The sequence below is a fragment of the Mandrillus leucophaeus genome, unplaced genomic scaffold, assembly GCF_000951045.1.
Source record: "Mandrillus leucophaeus isolate KB7577 unplaced genomic scaffold, Mleu.le_1.0 Scaffold339, whole genome shotgun sequence".
In the NCBI taxonomy this organism is placed as follows: domain Eukaryota; kingdom Metazoa; phylum Chordata; class Mammalia; order Primates; family Cercopithecidae; genus Mandrillus; species Mandrillus leucophaeus.
The window spans coordinates 3746453-3767583 of NW_012103576.1; the positions used below are offsets into that span (position 1 = coordinate 3746453).

The 21131-nt window shown below is 38.4% G+C and overlaps 1 protein-coding gene across 2 annotated transcripts in view; it reads right to left on the reverse strand.

Moving 5' to 3' along the window:
* Positions 1-21131, reverse strand: part of OCRL (oculocerebrorenal syndrome of Lowe) — a 50552-nt gene that overhangs the window by 11388 nt on the left and 18033 nt on the right. For both annotated transcript variants that reach the window (XM_011988850.1, XM_011988849.1), the window contains exons 8-17: positions 19356-19457; positions 18713-18827; positions 17475-17591; positions 17189-17376; positions 14971-15082; positions 13487-13596; positions 11742-11877; positions 5895-6005; positions 5083-5248; positions 4593-4828 (exon numbers count right to left, since the gene is read on the reverse strand). In XM_011988850.1, coding sequence (XP_011844240.1) covers positions 4593-4828; positions 5083-5248; positions 5895-6005; positions 11742-11877; positions 13487-13596; positions 14971-15082; positions 17189-17376; positions 17475-17591; positions 18713-18827; positions 19356-19457 — 1393 coding nt within the window. The remainder of the gene's footprint in view (positions 1-4592; positions 4829-5082; positions 5249-5894; positions 6006-11741; positions 11878-13486; positions 13597-14970; positions 15083-17188; positions 17377-17474; positions 17592-18712; positions 18828-19355; positions 19458-21131) is intronic.

Here is a 21131-nt window from a genome sequence, read left to right on the forward strand (position 1 = left end):
AGGCCTGTAATCCCAGCACCTTGGGAGGCCGAGGCAGGTGGATCACCTGAGGTCAGGTGTTCAAGACCAGCCTGGCCAACACGGTGAAACCCCATCTCTACTAAAAATGCAAAAATTAGCCAGGTGTGGTAGCACGCACCTATAGTCCCAGTTACTCGGGAGGCTGAGGCAGGAGAATAACTTGAACTGGGAGGCGGGGGTTGCAGTGAGCCAAGATTGTGCCACTGCACTACAGCCTGGCAACAGTGAGACTCCATCTCAGAAATAAATAAATAAATAGCCGAAAACTGAATGGAAAATGAAGTTCTAAAAAGGATTAGTTCATATGAATAGAGAAGAAATACAAGCCATATACTTAATGGAGTAAGAAATGGATGGTTAGATTAGTAAGACAAAGTAAAAACATAATGGGAAAAAAAAACTATGGACAAATTAACAAGTTATTCCTGTTATTTCAAATTTTTAATATTGTTCTCCCAACAGATATGTCCCCAAGCAAATACAGTTTCTCTACTCATCCCTCAGCTTTTTTCATCTCTGTATTTACAACTTAGCCACATCTGGCAAGTTCAAGTCTTGTCTCCTTTCAATTAGTCCATTCTACAAGCAACACCAGAATGTTCTTCCAACTGTATCAATTTGCAACCTCATACTAATCAGCAAACCCTTCTGATGGTTCTAGATACCCTCTGGCTCAAGCATAAACTTATGTATTGACTTCAAGACTCTCTACCACCTGCCCCATTCTCCCTAACCAGCTTCATACATTTTTATCCTTGATCTTTACTTGTACCAGGGAAATCTTACAGTTTTTCATACACAATCTTTTCACTTTCACCTTCTACCCTGTATTCAAGATGTCCCTTATGCCTGGAAGAGCCTGCTCACCCACTATATTAATACATGTTTCCTAAGTACTTGGACTTGACTGAAAATACTTCTATAACTAACCCCAAATCACCTTCCTAATTCACTTTATTCTTATGTGCTAAACTTATTTCTCAGTCATGTTAATGTTACATGTATTAAATATTCATTAAAATGAAAACAGGCTGATTCTGATTTCTACAGGGATTAGCTGGTCAGCCAATAAGCTTTTATAGCATATAAGGGCTTTAATAAATAACACAGGAAAGGAACCTATTGTTAACACAAACTACAACCTCTATAATACTCATTTTACATGACTTTCCAAAATACTGACTTACCAAGCACACCAGACATTAGTCAGTAAAGGTGGTCAATGTTCAGATTATCTGTAACCAAACTCCCTATTAACCATGACTTAAAATTTAGCCATATTTTACATGTAAATATACTTTCATCACCACTAAATTATGGGAACTCACATAAACTCCTTAATACTTTGTATCCAGTATGTAATGAATCAATATTGAGGATTATTTGCTACTTAGTATTCTAGTTAATATAACAGAAAAATCTATCTTAATTCTGAGAAAGAATAAAGATGATTACAAATGGTAGATTTTCATCCGTTTCCCACTTGTGCTAATCCCAACTATTCTAGAAGTGGCAAAGTCACTGTTATGAAAAGAGCTGGAAGGATAAAAAATAATTATGTCAGTTATTTCACTCTGCATTTGGTGGGAAGACGGTGTGGCATAAGGATCTTTCTAAAACAGTGCATAAGGATCTTTCTAAAACAGTACATAGAGAGACAACACATACATTGAACTCATTTCTGGCTTCACCAAAATTTCAGAGCAAATAATACAACAGAGGGCAGGTACCATTATTAATAGCATCATCTCATGAGATTTGAAACATGATATTGGGTCTTGGGAAAAAAAACATGAATACTATACCTGAGGAATCATTTCAAAGGTCAAAATCAAGTCACAACAGAGTGGGAAGGTATTAAAGATGCGGTAGTAATTTTCAGATTTCTTGTTTACTGCTCCACACTAATACAGGTTGAGTATCCCCAATCCAGAAATCCAAAATGCTCCAAAACTCGAAACTTTTTGAGTACTGTCATGATGATCAAAGGAAATGCTCACTGGAGCACTTCAGATTTCTGATTTCCAGATTAGGGAAGCTGAACTGCTAAGTATATAATGCATACATTTGAAAATCTGAAAAAGATTGAAATCTGAACACTTTTGGTCCCAAGCATTTTGGATAATGGATAATCAACCTGTATAGATAATTTCCTCATCAATGAGATACAGGAATTTAATAACACTGAAATGCAACAGACTGTGAAAAGAATCAGAACCCTAAATCCTACAAAATAAAAGCTTCAAAAGAAAAATGATGACCACACACATACATTTTAATAAAAACTAGGAAATTTTGTAATTAAAAATGATCAGGGTTCTATTATTTTAACCCTGAATCACTTGTGACAAAATGAAGGAAAAAGGCTTCACAAAGAGCCATTCATTCCTCTAATGATTTTGGTTCCTTTCTATTCATGAGCAAACATGGTAAAATTACCTGATAGTATACTTTACATAAAATAAAAACTTTATGCTGGTTGAGCCTCTTCTGGCCAATCCCAGAATACAAAAAACTGCCAAGTTTTTCATATTAATGGCTTTGCAGTTTTTCATATTAATGGCAAAGATATTCTAATATCTTCACTGACTTTGATCAAAAATAAGGGTAGGTTTCAGTTTACATGTAGGCGGAAGGAGAGAGTATAAAAGGGATAAGTTTGAAAAAAAAAAAAAAAGAAGAAACAACCAGACGAATTTAGAAAATGGTAGACCCTTGACTGGACATTTGTACTGGACTCTTAAAAAAGTCAATGTCACTAAAGAAAGTGGGAACTGCACTACTCCAATAGTGACTTTGGAGACCTCACCAAATACTATATGAACCCAGATTGGATTTTGGTTTAAAAAAAGGTGTAACAGAAATTCTTGGAACAACTGAAGAAATCTGAATATGGACTGAATGTTAAATGATACTATGGATTACTGTTAGTTTTCTTATACATAATAATGGTATTGTGCTTAAGTGTGCCCTTTTTGTTAAGAGATGCAGGCTGAAGTGTTTAGTGGTGAAGTGACATATTACCACTTAATTTTACATGACACAGCAAAAAACATCTGTGTGTATATATGTACAGAAGGCATGTGGGGGTGTGTTGTACTGTTCTTTCCATTTTCTGCACATTTGACATTTTTCATAATAAAAAGCTGAAACAAAGAAAGCTGGAAAATTATGTCTGAGATGAAGGAAAGGGGGTAGGAGAAATAAGGAAAAACAACTTCATCATCCAAAATGTATTCTAAAAGGTGAAATACTAAAATCTGAAAGACAGAAATATAATGTTAGGAGAAAAACAATTATCATGAAAAACAGCAGAACAGTAGGATATGAATTTCTGAAGAAAATGGTTCTCTCTCAAACAGAGGTAATATACTCAGCCATGAAGGCTCTAGGGAAATAAGTATAATTCCAAGAAAGAATGCCGGGGCTGGACTCAGTGTTTTAATCTGCTATCTGAGTCACAGCTAAAACAATTCCATGGCAACAGAACAGATCGGACTCAGACAAGCCAGCAGCCTGCCCGCGGGTCTAGACCTCCCTGCTAGACACAATCACTCACTCTGGCTAGGCCTAAAGGATCCATGTGCATGAATACTAACAGTAAGGATAACGTACGCTGTCACCTCATCTAATTTTCTTTGGTAAAAAACCAAGAATATACTTTTGTAGCCCAAAGAGATTCTGCATACAATCCAACAATATTTTCATTAAGAAGGAAATTTCTTAATACAATGAACTTTATTACTAAATCAATTTATGTTACTGAAGATAGTAAGTACTTCCTTCACAAAAACATTAATATTATAGCTTGGCTTGTGGGAGAGGTGGGAAAATCAACCTCCTTTTCTTTCTTAAGCACATCACATTAAATAAGCATCAAATTTCAATGTACATTATAAGCATCTGGAATGCGGATAAAATGCAGATTTGTAGGCTCCACATCCTGAGATTCTGATTCCATTGCCAGAAGTGAGGGTACCTGTAATAAGCGCCCCCAGGGATTCTGATTCAGGTACTCCAGGGTTGCAGTATAGTTCTATGCTTCCATAAGCAGCAAAGTTTTACTCTGATTAGATATAATGTGGTATTAGTGAGGAATACTAAACTGGGAACCAGGAAATTTGGGTGCTAGATTTGTTACTAACTGATGGTATCTGACTTTGGGCACATTAATGTCTCTGTGCCTCAGTTTTTCTCATATGCTCAATGAGAATAATTCTGCCTGCCCCACTTAGCATACCTCACGTACATGCTAATTTATACAAAAGTGACTTGAGAGTATGAAGAGCTTAACAAATAAGCATTATATCTTTGAGAGGGGAGTCTTTAATCTTATTTGGTGAGCTTAGTATTATCTATTGTACTCCCAACAAGAGCCAACTGCAGATTAGTCCCCCCTCTTTCCTCTAAGGCTTAATCTAATCAAAACAATGCTGAAGTAACACGCTTCTTTATCATTTGACATCCCCCGTGGCCAAAAGAAGACAGAAAGCACAAAGATAAAGAGGATGTCACTTAAGTATTATGAAAATTAAATGTAAAAGAGGTTTATGTCTTGGGACAGTTCTTACCAAGTCTATGAGTTTGGTAACAGGAACTTCTCGGATTGGTCTTTTCATACGGCACAAAGCCTCTAAGGATGTGCCAAAACAACTTGGGAGGTAATTTCCACTGATGGTCAAGAAGTAATCTTTGCCTCGATCCAGGTGAAGGACGAGAATATCTTCAATCTTATCTTCCCCTGAGTTCAGGATGGTTACAGAGTCTTTGCTGACATACACATCAAGAGAAATGTCCACTGTCTCATCTGAAATGTAAGAGATGATACATGGTAATAGAAAAACTTCCAGTGGGAAAGCAAAAAGTATAAGAACCAACAGAAAAGTGTCCTCTAAAAAAATCATTAAGCAATGAGAGGGAAGAGATAGGACACACACAAGAGGTATCACCAATATGACAGTAAAGGTAAGAGACATGTGGTTAGAAAACAGAAAGTTAGACCAAGGGGATGGGAGTCATGAGGACATTACCAGCAGAGACATTGGTAAAGGGAAAACTCACTTGGCTCCAAGTAGCCCTCAAAAGGTTCAGCCCGAAGCCATGGCTTGCAGTACTGGCTGTCATTAAGTTTAGGGATGAAAGAAAAATGGCAGGGAACCTGTCCATTGTTGCTGATCTGGAACTTCTCCTTTTGTAGTTGCCGAAACTTCACATTTTCAAACACAAACTGGGGAATAACAGACAGACACAAACATGCATCACTAGTAGGGGAAGTAAGTCAGTTGGATTATTCCATAGAGGATATGAGGAGTAAGGTAATTGTTAAGCAGGTGTGCAAATGCCATAGACATTCACCAACTGAACCAACTTCACACCATCCACTTGCATGTATTATTATACTCACACCAGCAGAGAAGGAGTTAGGTGGCTCCTGCTACTTCTCCAGGCTACTCTGATCATTCCTAGGATCCTAAGAGGGTAACCCAACCTTGGTTCAGAGTATTCATCCTGGGACCAAGTCCTGGTTTCTGAGATATAAATTAACTAGCAACTCTGAAATATTAAACAAGAGCAGCTAACAACGGAGGGCTTACTATGTCCCGGGTGCTGTTCTGAGAGCTTCGCGTGTATTAACTCATGTAATCCTTACAACTACCCCTTAATCCAGAAAAGGAAACTGCGGCTCTGAGTGGGTAAGACACTTGCCTGAGGTCATGCATCTACTAAACAGCAGTGCTAGGACTGGAATGGAGGCAGTCTGACTCCAGCGACATGGGCTTAACTACTGTGCTATGTTGCCTTTTCTAAGCAGCAGTTTCTTCTGTGCTAACCACAGTGGGCAGTAGACAGGGAGATCACGTATTTTGGCTCACCTCCCTCCTGCTGAGTTCTAAGGAAGGAAGGAAGTCATTTTCCATTCTGTCCATGATGCGTACACTATCTTCAAAGACTTTACGGTACCTTCGTTCATCCACAACCTTCACCTGAAAGAAAACGTATCCTCTTTTCAGTCTTATATGCTTCTAGCTCATCTGCCTTGGAGATTATCTAACAATTTAAAACTGGTCATTACAGCAACCATTTAAAATAAACTGTGGTGCAAACAACATCCTCAAACACTTTCCATATCTTGCTTCATCCACAACTTTCACCTGAAAGAAAACAGATCCTTGCTTTAGTTTTACATGCTCTCAACTTTTATATCTCCAAGAGTCTCTAAAGCAAACATAAATTGAACAAAGCATTATAGAAGCACACGCTTTAAGGTAAAGGTAAGATTAATTGGCTAACGTCCTGTAAAAGTTAAACTCCTATGTTAAGAAGCTTGGCAATAATAAATATTTGGGAAGAACATTTTCTTGCTTCATTGTTATTTGGTAGTGGAAAAAATGTGATTGTGGTAAAAATGATTGCTTGCACTGTACAAAATGACGGTGTCGAAACACAGCAATTACTGTTTCTAACAATCATAACTTGGTGAGGTGGGAGAAAATATGATTAAAAAGCTTTTAACTCTATTAGATTCTATGTACAATACCAAGAAGTATAATATCACTGCTCAGATTATATAATAGCAAAGATATATTAATAAATGGAGCCTACAGCCATTTTAGAAAATGGCTGAAACAAAATGTCCTAGACTAGAGTAAAACCATGACAACGGATAAACACATCTTGACTGATAAATAAAAAAAATTCCCACCTGACACAGCATTTTCAGCTTCCTGATACAGCCGTGTTTTTTTTTAAATATTAAAACTTCATACAAACCAATGCCAAAATTAACATAACTAACAGATTTTAACTTGAGATATCGGTTTCTTTTTTAGACTAGGAAATTTCACAAAAATCCGTGTCGAAAAAAATTGACACATGCAGCAAAGGTTCTAAAAAGATGTGGAAACAGATGCTGGCGAGGCTGTGGAGAAATAGGAACGCTTTTACACTGTTGGTGGGAGTGTAAATTAGTTCAGCCATTGTGGAAGACAGTGTGGCGATTCCTCAAGGATCTAGAACCACAAATACCATCTGACCCAGCAATCCCATTACTGGGTGTATACCCAAAAGAATATAAATCATTCTACTATAAAGACACATGCACACGTATGTTTACTGCAGCACTACTTACAATAACAAAAACATAGGACCAACCCAAATGCCCATTAATAATAAGACTTGATAAAGAAAATGTGGCAAATATACATCATGGAATACTATACAGCTATAAAAAGGAATGAGCTCAGGCTGGGCACAGTGGCTCACACCTGTAATCCTAGCACTTTGGGAGGCCGAGGCAGGAGGATCACTAGAGGTCAGGAGTTCAAAACCAGCCTGGCCAAGACAGTGAAACTCTGTCTCTACTAAAAGCACAAAAAAAAAAATTAGCCAGGCCTGGTGGTGGGTGCCTGTAATCCCAGCTACTGGGAGGCTGAGGCAGGAGAATCCCTTCAGCCCAGGAAGCGGAGGTTGAAGTCAGCCAAGATTACACCACTACACTGCAGCCTGGGCAACAGAGCAAGACTCCATCTCAAAAAATATAAAAAAAAGTCCTTTGCAGGGACATGGATAAAGCTGGAAGCCATCATCCTTAGCAAACTAACACAGGAACAGAAAACCAAACACCGCATATTCTCACTCAGAAGTAGGAGCTGCACAATGAGAACACATGGACACAGGGAGGGGAACATCACACACTGGGCCACTCGGGGTAGTGGGGCGAGGGGAGGGAGAGCATTAAGGTTAAATAGCTAATGCACGTGGGGCTTAAAACCTAGATGATGGGTTGCTAGGTGCAGCAAACTAACATGACACACATATACCTATGGAACAAGCCTATACGTTCTGTACTTGTATCCTATAACTTAAAGTAAAATAAAAATTTTTAAAAATGTTGAAAATAAGAACATCAAAGCTGAGTCAAGTATCTCAGACTGGGGAAGTTTTTCACGTATTTGAACTGTAACTCTTAGAGAACTGAGGATCAAACATCATTTTACCATCACCAGGGTCCATACTATAGCATTAGGTTAAGATGAATTTTATACTTTTACAAAACTTTGCAACTTTTAATTTCCAAAAGTATTTTGCACATGTCTTTTAATTTTCACAACCTGGAATGCTACCAAAGCAAGCAATATTTTTGTTCTGAGAGTTGAGAACATTAAGATACACAACAATCAACAAACTTGCTCACTGCCACAGTTAATACCAAAGGTGATATCTGGACTAGTGTAAGACTCTTTCCAATATACCAGATATGTGGCAGAATCAACTTGAGTATGTCTTAAAAGCACAGCTGCCTGGGCCTACTAATCACAGTCTCCAGGGGTGGGGACGCATGCATCCACACTTTTTTTAAAGCTCTCTAAGCAATTCTTACATCCACTGAAGTCTGAGAACCAATGCAACAGATCACAGTACCAAGTGCAGGGTTGGAACCCTATCCCAGCTCTATCTCAGCCAGCCCACAGAAAGTCTTCTGAAATTAATTGGCCATGGTGCACTCGGCTCCTTTGTTAACAGTCATTGGTGCCAATGGTGGTGAAAATGTAGTGTGGTTTTTAAAGCCTCTAATCATAACATGCCCAAGAATCCAAAACATGGGGTGATTACTCAATAAAATCAAACTTTTTCTCAGCAGGTTATCATGATCACAGCATTTAATGGCAAATCAAGGATAATGAGGTGGGGAAAAATCCCAAAGAATTCACGACCTGACACATCCATTTTAGTAAAGGAAATTACTGACGAAACTAGGAATTTGAAAAAAAAGTACAACGAGCTAGGTCTTTATGTAATAAGATGGGAGGTTCTCCAAGACACACTGCTGATTTAAAAAAAAAAATCAAGTTGTAGACCAACACATACATATGAGACCGTTTATGATATAGAGACACACACAAATCAGTATTTTGTCTATGGGTGAACAAAAAAGCATATACAAAGGTCTAGAACTGCACTGTTCAGTACAATAGTGACTGGCCACATAGGGAATTTGAATTTAAATTACTTTAAATCAAATAAAAAGTTCAGTTCTCAGTTGCAATAGCCACACTTCAAGTACTCAATAGCCCCTTGCGGCTAGTAGCCACTGGACTGGACGGCACAGATACAGAACATTTCCATCATCACAGAAGGCTCTATTGGACAGCACTGGTCTAGAAAGATATAAACTCCTAAGGGTAGTGGCCTGGCTGGGGAATGGGGGTTTAGGCAAAGGTGGGAGTAGGAGACAGAACAGGGATTGAAGAACTTCTCCCTTATCTGTCAATTCTGCTTAAATTTCCTTTTAATTTTTTTAAAAGCACTTGTAATTGCCATACAATTTAAAAATCATTAAAAACTCAAAAGGCAGATCTTTATTAAAGATACACATAAATACACAAGAAGCCTGAAAAAAATGTAAATATCCCACTAGAAGCTCTGCATTAATGTGTATGGAGTATTAAAAACATCCGAAGGTTGGCCGAGCGCAGTGGCTCATGCCTGTAATCCCAGCACTTTGGGAGGCTGAGGCGGGTGGATCACAAGGTCAGGAGACTGAGACTATCCTGGCTAACATGGTGAAACCCTGTCTCTACTAAAAATACAAAAAATTAGCCAGGCGTGGTGGTGCACGCCTGTAGTCTCAGCTACTAGGGAGGCTGAGGCAAGAGAATGGGGTGAACCTGGGAGGTGGAGCTTGCAGTGAGCCAAGATCACATCATTGCACTCCAGCCTGGGTGACAGAGCAAGACTCTGTCTCAAAACAAACAAACAAACCGAAAAATTCTACGGTTTTGAAAAGAAATACAAACAAAAAAGCCAAGTACAGCTGATCTAACCAAAGAGGTTAGTGTTTGAGGAAAGATATCCTCTCAAAATGGATTAAGAGAATTCAAATGAAGAAAAAGGGGTAGCCTGCAAGTACAAACTAGAAATTAGATGGGCTAAAAGAAGTTATCTAAAGGTATATTTTGTCAAGTTCTGTAGAATTATAGAGGCATTGTGGGGTAGTAGAAAGAGCACAGAGTTGGGAGTTAAGCCAACTTAAGATTGGAATCTCAGCTCTCCTCCTAGTTGAATGCTCTTAAATAAATTATTTAAACTTGCTGTTCTCCATCTGCTCATCTGTTAAATGGGAAATACAGTTGTCCCTTGATATCTGTGGGGGATTAGTTCTGGCATTGCCTGTGTATAATCAAATTCACGCATACTCAAGTACCACAGTTGGCCCTCCTTATACGTGGGTTTCACATCCTGTGCATACTGTATTTTCCATCTGCATTTGGTTGAAAGAATCTGGGTATAAGTGGATCTGTGCAGTTCAAACCCATGTTGTTCAAGGATCAACTGTATTTAACTCAAAGCGTTGTTGTGAGGAGTAAATGAGATGTGTGCAAATTGCCTCACATAGTGCCTGCCACACAGCTACTAGCTGCTAACTGAGGAACAGTTACTATTATTGATGATTATTATTTTAAAATTTCAAAATGGACAAAAGTCAAGTCATGACTGTCTTGATAAAATTTAAAATCTATTCTAAGATCAATAACTAATTCTGATCTTAAATGAAAAGCCCCAAAGTCTTTCTTCCTTAAAACAGGAGCAGGATAAAACAGGTTGGTGATATCTATCTCAGAAGCCCACCAAATCAACACACACACAGAGGAAAGAAACCTATCCCATTATGCTATTCACATGTCTGAACTCATTAATCTTCATGAGTATGTACCAATATTACCCACACTTAATAGAGGCGGAAACTGAGGCATAAATATGTTACATAAATGGTCCGTGGTTACACAGTTAGAAAGTGGTTGAACTGGGATGCAAATCCCAGAAGTCTACTACAAAGTCCATTCTACTAAGCACTGCACTATATACATTCCGCCAGATTATAGAGCTGTAGATCTGAAAAATCCACAAGAAATAACCTAAATGTACTGGTTATAACAAATTAAATCAGCATGATTACAAGACATAACCTACATACCAATAACACACAGTTTAAAAATACAATGAGAAAAAAACACTTTACTCACAATACAGACAGAAAAATAATTGGCCATTAATTATTGCCAATTATTTTGGCAATAATAGCCCAGGATAGAACAGAGTTAAAGAAAATAATTGGCTGGGCATGGTGGCTCATGCCTATAATCCCAGCACTTTGGGAGGCTGATGCAGGGGAATCGCTTGAACCCGGGAAGAGGAGGTTGCAGTGAGCCGAGATCACACCACTCCAGCCCGGGGGTCAGAGCAAGATTCCGTCTCAAAAAAAAAAAAAAAAAAAAAAAAAAAAAATAAGTGTAGGGATGACACTATGTCCCTTAAGGCAATATGCAGATTTGGTTGCATTCTGATCAGTCTGTGCCTTTGGTCCTGCTGTCTCTACCCTTCCACCCAGAATCTCTCTCCAGGTGTTTCCCTTCCTTACTATCTGATAAAACTTAGCTTTTAACTCTTCACTATGCATACTTACTTTAGGAAGCTCAAGTTACCACCTAACCACTACGTAGCATGAGAAACATCTGTGTCACTAAAAGGCCTGGAGCATTAAGAGCTATACGGACAGCATTTGGGAGGGCTGGGGGTACTAACCTTTCAATGCTGCAAATGGTTACTTGGTTATGGAACATTTATGGCTTGCTGAATTACTGATCTGCTCTGAGTCTAAATAATCCTCTAGTAATTGATACTTAACACACAAATAAGTGAATGTACAAACAAGTGTTTACCCCAATATGGAAGAGGGCGCTAACAGGCTTGTGGTCACTGGTTTTCAGTTCCATGTGACTCCGATAATTAAGCTGATTAACATTTGTTCCTCTCCAAAGAATTCGGTCACACCAGGCTGGAACCCGGCATTTCCCACTGTAAGTAAAGAAATGAGTTATAAAGAGAACATACCATACAAGAACATAATACCTACCACACTGGTTTAGATCAGGGTTAGGCTGTCTTGTTACATGCTCCCAAAGAACCGAACCGTGTACTTCTCCTTCCCTAACAACCCCTAACTATCATCCTCCCTATTATTTTGCAAGCTCTGTGAAGGGATTGTATTTGCTTGTTTGCCACTGAACTCCTAGAACCTAGCATGGTATCTGGTGCAAAGTAGGTGCTCAATGAATAGCTGTCTAATGAATTAATGGTTCTGTTAAGATTGGGAGTACATCTTCGACAATGTCACCACAGGAGAAAATAGCACGTTCTTCAAATATCCTCAGAAGATTTGGATTATATTTTGAACACTTCATTTTCCTTTTCTCTATGAGTGTCAACAACACTTCACAACAGATAGATAACTAATCAAGTCTAAAACTCCAATCTTCTCTTCCTAGACTGGGCTTAATCTTTGGAGAGGAATAACAGTATTGATTTCTCCTTTAAACCAGACATTTATGGACAAGTCTAGCTTCTTCCAATAGAGACAAAACAAAATCAAACTATGCAAGTCTGAGCAGGTATCAGTCCACAGAATACCAAGGGTAGGGAAAAAGAGCCTATTCATCATTCCATTAAAATAAGCAACACCTTGTACACCTGATCCAGAAGGTGGCACACATATTTCTCATCAGTAGCTATGCAGTTGACTCTCAAGTCAGGTGAGTGAAACAAACACGGCAAAGTGTACAAGATCTAACAGGGTCACTTCATTTGCTGGCCAGTTACCTAGAAGCATAGGAATATCGACTCCCCCCCACCCCCATGCCAGTACTCTCAGAGTTCAAAACAGCTGAACATGCCTGGGGATTCTTTGTCTTTCAAGTTTCTGTGCTCAGCCAGCTAGGAGAAAAAGAAAGAAAAAGAAAAAGAAAAAGAAAAAGAAAAAGGAATGAAGGAAGGGAGGAAGGAAGGAAGGAAGGAGAGAGAGAGATAGTAGGTAGAGGACAAATAGTCACTAAGAACAGTGGGCGCACTTTACTATGGTGATTAGGAAATCAAAAGGGTCTACTGAATAGTGCTTCTCAGTGTTCTCCAGCTGTGGCAGATATTAGGTCCAAGCATTAGTATTTTTTGAAGTTCTCTAAGGGATTCTAAAGTCTTTTAAGGATTGAGAGCTACTGGTGCCAGAAGAACCTTTCATGGCTTTGTTTTGCCTTCTGGTATCCTGAGTTCAACAGTTGAGTAGTTTGGGGAAAAAAAGCCAGAATAAGTAATAGGTAAGAAACAAAGGCAAAATCAAGAAGGCAAAATTTAAGCAAGTCTAAGTCTGCTGAGATGAGAGAAATAAGGCACTGTAGGCAGCCCATAAAACTTCAACCGTCTTGACATATAAGTAATAACTTCCCTAAGATAGGCTCACCTTTGAGTATAGATGAATGAAACACTTCTATTGTTCTACAATAGCACTGAGCCATTAGGCTTTTATATCTGCTTATGGTATGGCCTAAAAAATTCCTAGCCCCTTACCAATATGGAGGGTCAGAAGTAAGATCAAGCCTTAACCTTTTCTGTGAGATGGTTCTTATTACTTTACCTGGAATCCCACCGGTCTGTTTTAGAGTCATACTTATAAGTGGGGATGAACTTGATTTCCCCTTCATTGAAGTCAACAAAAGCTTTTTTCTGTGTGCGCTGAATATTTAGCTACAGATAGAAAGAAGCATCAAATAAGCAGGATAACACTATCTTAATATAAGAGATAATCAGGTTGATAAGCCACTGTTCCCATTTCTAAGTATCTAGTTCCACAGCCTTTACAACTGTTGTGAGGGTACATAAATAAAACTTCTATACCTTATGAATTAAATCTCAGCATTCCCATAGCATCTAAACTCACCCTCAGATAGGATGCTTGTTATTAGCACATCACTATTCTTTTATTGCTAATAGTGGCAGAGAGTAAAATGGAAAAATGAAATCTGAATAGTTATAAGTTCATTGGAGCTGGGCAGAAACCACCCAGCACAATTTTAATTTAAAGAAAAAACACACAAATGTTGAATGAATAATTCCACAAACCAAATTCAGCAAATAGTTTCAAATTGTTTTGAAAGATCCTCACTCAAATATTTTACCAGAGTTACATAAGACTCAGAATTTATCCTAAATATACCCCTTTTGGAGGCAGAATAGAGAAAGAAAAAGCAAAGAAATTTCCCAACCAACCATAATGTGAAGGTAGACATAGACAAGAACGGCTCACTACAAAAACCATTCTGCTGCAAATCACCTGAATATTGGCTACGTCTGAAGGTTGAAAAGGCTCTCATAACGACTTAAAGATTATTCGAATGAAGTCAAAACATTTTCTTCCCTCAATAAGCAGCATTCACTTTTAGCAGCCAGTATCCATATGTTGAAGTAAAAATTCAAGTCACATGCCAGGTTCTGAAGCAAATTTACTGCTTCAAATATATGGAAACCAGGTTCTTGAATATCAGGTTTTATGTAAATGTTACCGACTCAATGCTTTTTCTGCAGGTTTTAAATACCAGTTAGCTTCAACTTATCATCTAGTTCCCATAAGCCCATAGCCTATGCTGTTCATCCCAGACAAACTTCTTTTCTGTGCTTCCCAATTCCCCTCACAGGGCCTCCCTCTTTTACCTCCAAGCTGTTCCTCAGTCTGCCAAGTAATCATAGAACAGTTTTCCCTGTTCCATCTGCCAGACCACATCAACATAGCTGAAGGCCCACTTCCTCCAGGAAGTGTTCTCCAATTAACCCCACCCATTCACCAACTCATTTATACAAATCTCTGAAATCTCTTCTTGATAAAGACATTTTGAATAAATGTTATATTTACTTTTTATCACTAACGTTATCTTCCCTCCTCCCATCCAAGCACTTAATAAAAGCACTACAAATCTTGTATGTAGTCAATGCATCACTAGTTAGACTGTTTTCACAAGACAGTAAGATGTTTCCATCACTCCCTAGAGTAAGATATACCTCCCACAACTCTAACAATCTCATCTCCCATCTAGGAAAGTTCCTTTAAAATGAAACTTTACTTACCTGGTCGAATTTCAAGAGTCTCTGAAGGTCTTTCTTATTAATAAGACTTTTCACCTCATTGGCATCAGGCATGCAGAGTCTATAATTCAAATCTCCCAACCAAATGACAACACTAAGGATCAAAAAAATATATGAACAGAAGTAGCAGCGATTAGCATAAAAAAACAGAGAAGGATGGAGAGAAGAAAAATGGGTAGATTATTGACAAGCGCTCACTAACCACTACCTCACAAGGGGTTTAAAGTTGTAACCAATCCTCTGAGGGCAACTACTATCAACACCTGAGAGAGACAATGGATTACAAAATAGGTGGGAGAACAGGACTCTACACATGAAGAATGAAAATGGGAAATATTATGTATGGGATTCAGAAGCCAAGGAGTTAATGGACTGAGAAGCATGCAGTTTATTTGCTGGACTAGCTTCAAAATTTTGCCTGGCTGCTAGCCAGGTCTTTAGGGGAAGAGAATCTGAACGTCTTCCGCCTCTTAGAGCCCTGAAGTTCTGCAGGTTCTCCACTAAGGTCTGCATGGTCTGAGTGACAGCTCTCCCAGGTAGGACCCACTAAGAAAAGTAGGTCCAGGGCTCTCTAGTGTAGCCTGATCCGTCTACCATTGCCCAAGGTACAGGCAGGAAGATGTGCTGAGCCCCACAAAGGGAGACAATGCAATTACCACATCAAAATGAACTCTTCTGTTGAGTGATCGCAAGTTCCCAATGGGTCATTCTGACAATCTCAAATGCAACATGAAATTTATGGAATCTGGGAAAATAAATTTATGGAATTTCATGGCAACTTCATGACCATACATTTTAAGGCCTTAACTTTACCACTGTGAAATAGAATTCCACATGATTCTAATTATTGAGACATTATGGAAAATAGTTGAAGATCCCTACTCTTTCCTCCTCTTTCCCCAATTACTCTACTCTCTATATTAATTTCTTTAAAGCTAATCATTTTCTACCACCACCGTTTATCTACTCAACACATCTCTGCTTCTATGTTTATTAAATCCCATTCTTCACTGATCTCTCTCTGCTGCCCCTATTTTTAATAATCATAGCCATTAAAAAGAACAATGTAGATCTAGGGGCTTGGAAAGGGATCCACAATAAATACAATAAATAGAATAATACAGTCTTTTTTTTTTTTTTGAGACGGAGTCTTGCTCTGTCGCCCGGGCTAGAGTGCACTGGCAGGATCTCAGCTCACTGTAACCTCCACCTTCTGGGTTCATGCCATTCTCCTGCCTCAGCCTCCCAAGTAGCTGGGACCACAGGCGCCCGCCACCACGCCCAGCTAATTTTTTGTATTTTTAGTAGAGATGGGGTTTCACCGTGTCAGCCAGGATGGTCTCGATCTCCTGACTTCGTGATCCGCCCGCCTCGGCCTCCCAAAGTGCTGGGATTACAGGCGTGAGCCACCGCACCCAGCCAAATAATATAGTCTCATACACCAGGTACCTATGTGTGTGTTTGTATGTGAATAGACAAAAGGCTAGAATAGTGCTATTTAATAGAATTATAATGCACCTCACAATATAATTTTAAATTTTCTAGTAGATGCATTTAAAAAGAAAAAAAACTAGTGAAAATATCAATAAATTTCATTTTACTCAATATATTCAAATTATTTCAACATGTGATCAATATTTTAGAAATCAAGATATTGTACATATTTTTCCTAAGTCTTTAAAATCCAATATATAGTTTATGCATACAGCATATCTTAATTTGGACCAGTCACTTTCAGGTACCTAACAGCCATATATATGGCTACTGGTTGTCATCTTAGTACAGATCTAAAAGGCTACACACCCAACTGTTAAGAACGGTTTCCTTTGGAGAGAGGGACTGGCTAGGTAGAGAATAAGAAATGAGGAAATTTTAGTTCTAATTTTATCTTTTATTACATTTACAATGAATATTTCTATTTTATCATAAAAACAATAAAAACTGACTCCAACTACAGACCCTCCAGCATTACTCTAGATGCCCCACTAATAGAACTATCCTTTCCTCTGATATCAAGTCTAATTTCTCTGCCTCAATGATTCTGTTGTTACTCAAAAACCCGCTCTTCTTTGTGACCCCAATCCCTCACTGGTAATCTTTCACTCTTCACAGCTCTACAGTATTTCACCACATTTAATCTCTTCACTATCCAAACTCCTGTAGCCACTACTCAAAGGCTACAGGTGAGTTAATCACTTACTCATGCTTCATGATGTTCAATTGTGGGAGGGTCTGATTTGGGACCACAAAACTCATTCTTGCACAAATGTCCTTATAATCTTGATTCCTTCTCTCAAAGTCCTCCACGTGGGCAGCCAGATGGGAATTGACAATGCAAAAGGTGGTGTTGTGAAATACAAATCTCACAGCGACCCCACCTTTGTTTCCCTGTTAGCAAGAGTAATTATTCAATTAGTACACTGAACTAGCAACTGAACTTTACATGAACATGAATAATAATCAAGCTCATTTCCAAAGTAACTCACCATTTTCCCCATGATTCCAGTTCCAACCGTTTCTGTAGCAATATCACGAATATATCGACACTGATCCTTTCTGGCAAATATAAGAAGCATCATCCCGACAAGGCGCACCAGTTGAACCTATGAGTTCCGGGGAGTTATAAAAGGTTAATGTTAATACCAATCTTTGCCACATATCTAACGTCCCATGACTAATTTTTCATCAAGATGATATATCAATGCCCAAACCTGAATTCATATCCTCTAATTTCACAGTGGACCCCATCAAGTGGAAACCAATATTCTCTGGGGAGGCTCTAATCTGGCTCTGACCAGTAAGAGTTAAAAGCCTGGAGGGACAATGAGTACTTTCAGCTCTAGAGCCATTCTTTTAATCACTTCTTAGCCTACCAGGAGTAAGCAGCATTAAAAGTTCAAATAATAAAGCCACTACCCCAGCTTGTTCCTTCCACCTTTCCTTCCTAGTTTCTGATGTCTAATTTTCTAAGAAATTGAAATCAACCAAACAGCAATCCTTTTTACTTCACTTATTTTTAACTTGTGAACTACAGCTAGAAATATGTCTGAGATATGCATTAGTCAGGGACCTATATGAGAGGAATAACATCCCCAGGAGTTTTATTACCTATATAAACTGTTAAGAGATGTAGAGAAAAGTTACTCACATTACTTGTTTTAGAGAGCTTAGTATGATAGCCCTGTAATTAAAATAACTCTTCTGGTAGATAAAAGATAAATGTCTTTAGACAAACAAATTGGCCCATCTTGCTAAAGTCAACTCTCCTCTTAACTTAAAACCAAGTTTAGAACTCGTTCAAATTCCACACCACTTCTATTCTTGCTCTGATTGCAACACATGCACCATGAGCCCACATTTCATACTGCTTTTCTGTAAAGCATTCAATTCTGACCATGTCAGTGAGTAATCTCAATCTTCAAGTTTTACTGCATAAATCAGAAATCTTATGTGTAATTATTTCAAACTAAGTATTCATATATGAATAATAAAATTCTTTTTTTCCCCTAAAAGCTATCTAAGCAATGAAAATACAGTATCCAAAAGCTTAGGGAAATTTTTTTCTAGGAAATAAGGATGAATGATCAGTCTGCCCTATCCCAGTACTACACACAGAGAAGAATTCAATTAAACTATTCTTTTCGAACAAGTTGTAGATAATGGAATAACTCCCGGTGAGCCCTATTTAGTCATATACTTAAAAAGATAATTAAATGCGGCTTACTTTTTTATACTTGGCTTTGGAATGCAAACCCCTCTCTACAGCCATGGACCATTCTTGTTCCTTCACAGATTCAAAGTAAAAAAAGGCTTCTGTGCTCAAGTCCAGTTCTTGGAATCTGAGGAAAAAAGCGATGTGAGATCTATACATATCCCGTAATTATCTCTGGCTACCTCCTGTCCCATATGTTGAAACAGCAAATGAAAAAAAGATGGGAGAGAGAGAAATTTTATAGAACTGCTCTGTTCACCCAAGCTATAAGTAAGGACAAGTAGCTTTCTTTTCTAAACAATTCCCACAAGTACATTCATAAGCTATGCAAAAAATAAATCAAAATACCTCCCACAGAGGATAACAGTAGAGCTTTGCGCTTATATCCTAGGAACTGTCACTGTTAGAACTGACCTCAAGTCTTAAGTTTCTATGCAGAATATATAGATTCCTATGGGTTTCAAGAAAGTTAGATGCTTCCTTACACCATTTTAGATATCTGTTCCTTTCTGTTCTCACAAATTTGACCCACAAGTTAACTCTCGTGTATAGTCTACAGTAGGTTTTACCAAATTCTTTTTTAAAAAAGGCAAAAACATCATGTAAACTAACACCAAACATATAGCCAAAAGGAAATTCCAGAAGTGTTCTTTACCCAATGCAGTAGATATCAGGAGGACTGGGATCACAGTTCAGCCAAGGTTCTAACCCGCTATCTGGAGACTGGCCATTCACATTCCAAGTTCCAACAAAAAACCTAATACATAATATGAAAAGATAATTTGAAAACAAAGATGAAGTATAAACCAACAGAAGGTCTTTCTTTTCACTTCTATACAAAGGTATGTTCACAATATGCTAACATAATTCCTCAAAATGTTTTGCTACATATGTAAGAAAGATCTTTTGCATCTAGAACACAAAGGCAGTGGGCTTATTTTCTCTAAATTTTACATTAAGTAAAACTACAGAGGAAACCAAGTCTCTATTTTTAAAAATGCAAAGGTAATTGCTATACCACATTTCCTTTCAATTAAGCTCCATCCAAACTCATACTTGAAAGGAGAGCTTATGGATGGGAAAGAGGTATCTTCATGCTGTAAGCTAGTCAAATATGGATAAATGTTCTATAAGGGGCTGTAGTTGACTCCAGAAATTCACTTCCTGAAGGATTACAAGGACATCTGTGTAGGAAATTCTGATGAGGCAGACATAGTATTAAGGGGGAAAGCAGAAGGGAAAACTCATGACTGTCTTAACTGTTTACACACAAATATAAGCATAGTGGGCAATATGAGGAACTGGAAGTTTTAGCACAGTGATATAGTTATGATTGAATTAGAATAAATGAGGCATGACAGGAAAGCAGATGGGACTAGAATCTTGGACTAGAAGGGTACATTCTGCTCATGAATAACAAAGAAAGGTGGTGTTGCTTCATGCATTGGTGATACATGCCACATGGTACCTCACATGCAGCATACACACACAGGTCCAGAAAAGAAGATGTCAACAAGTAAAGATGAAATAAAAAATAATACAGATGAAAGAATCCAAGATAGACCTCCCAATCAAGAGGACTGGGTGAAACTTTCTTTACCAAAGTAAGTAAGTTAAGAGCTAGTGGTAATGATGGACTTTAATTTTCTAATATTGGCTGAAAAAAAAAAAAACTTAGCAGGCCAGATATATAAACACGCTTGCTTATGGAATGTGCTAGGGGAAAATTCCCTAGTACACGTGACCTTGATTTGGTTCTCTAGGACTCGATAGAGACATTAGTAGACATGGCATAAATTAGTAGTTAGAAAGTCCAAGGGAAGGCCAAGCACAGTGGCTCAAGCCTATAATCCCAGCAGTTTGTGAGGCCGAGGCAGGTGGATTGCCTGAGTTCAGGAATTTGAGACTAGCCTGGGCAACATAGTGAAACCCAGTCTCTACTAAAAATAAAAAAAAATAAATAAGTAAAAAATTTTTAAAAAAATAGCCAGGAGTGGTGGCAGGCACCTGCAGTCCCAGCTACTCGGGAGACCGAGGCAGGAGAATGGTGTGAACCTGGGAGGCGGAGCTTGCAGTGAGCTGAGAGCGTGCCACTGTACTCCAGCCTGGGTGACAGAGTGAGACTCCATCTCAAAAAAAAAAAAAATTAGCTGGATGTGGTGGTGTGCACCTGTAGTCCCACCTACTTGCGGGGCTGGGGTGGGAAGATTGCTTAGGACTAAAAGGTTGAGGCTACAGTGAGCCATGATCTGCTCTCCAGCCTGGGTGACAGACAGACCCTGACTCATAAAAAAAGAGAAAATCCAAGGGAAACTGTATCATCTGCATTATTTTTGATATGCATGTTATTGGCCAGCATAGAGACAGGAGCTTGAAACAGGCGACTATTCCTTTTTATCATATTTTGATTCTTAATTAGGCTAACGTCTTA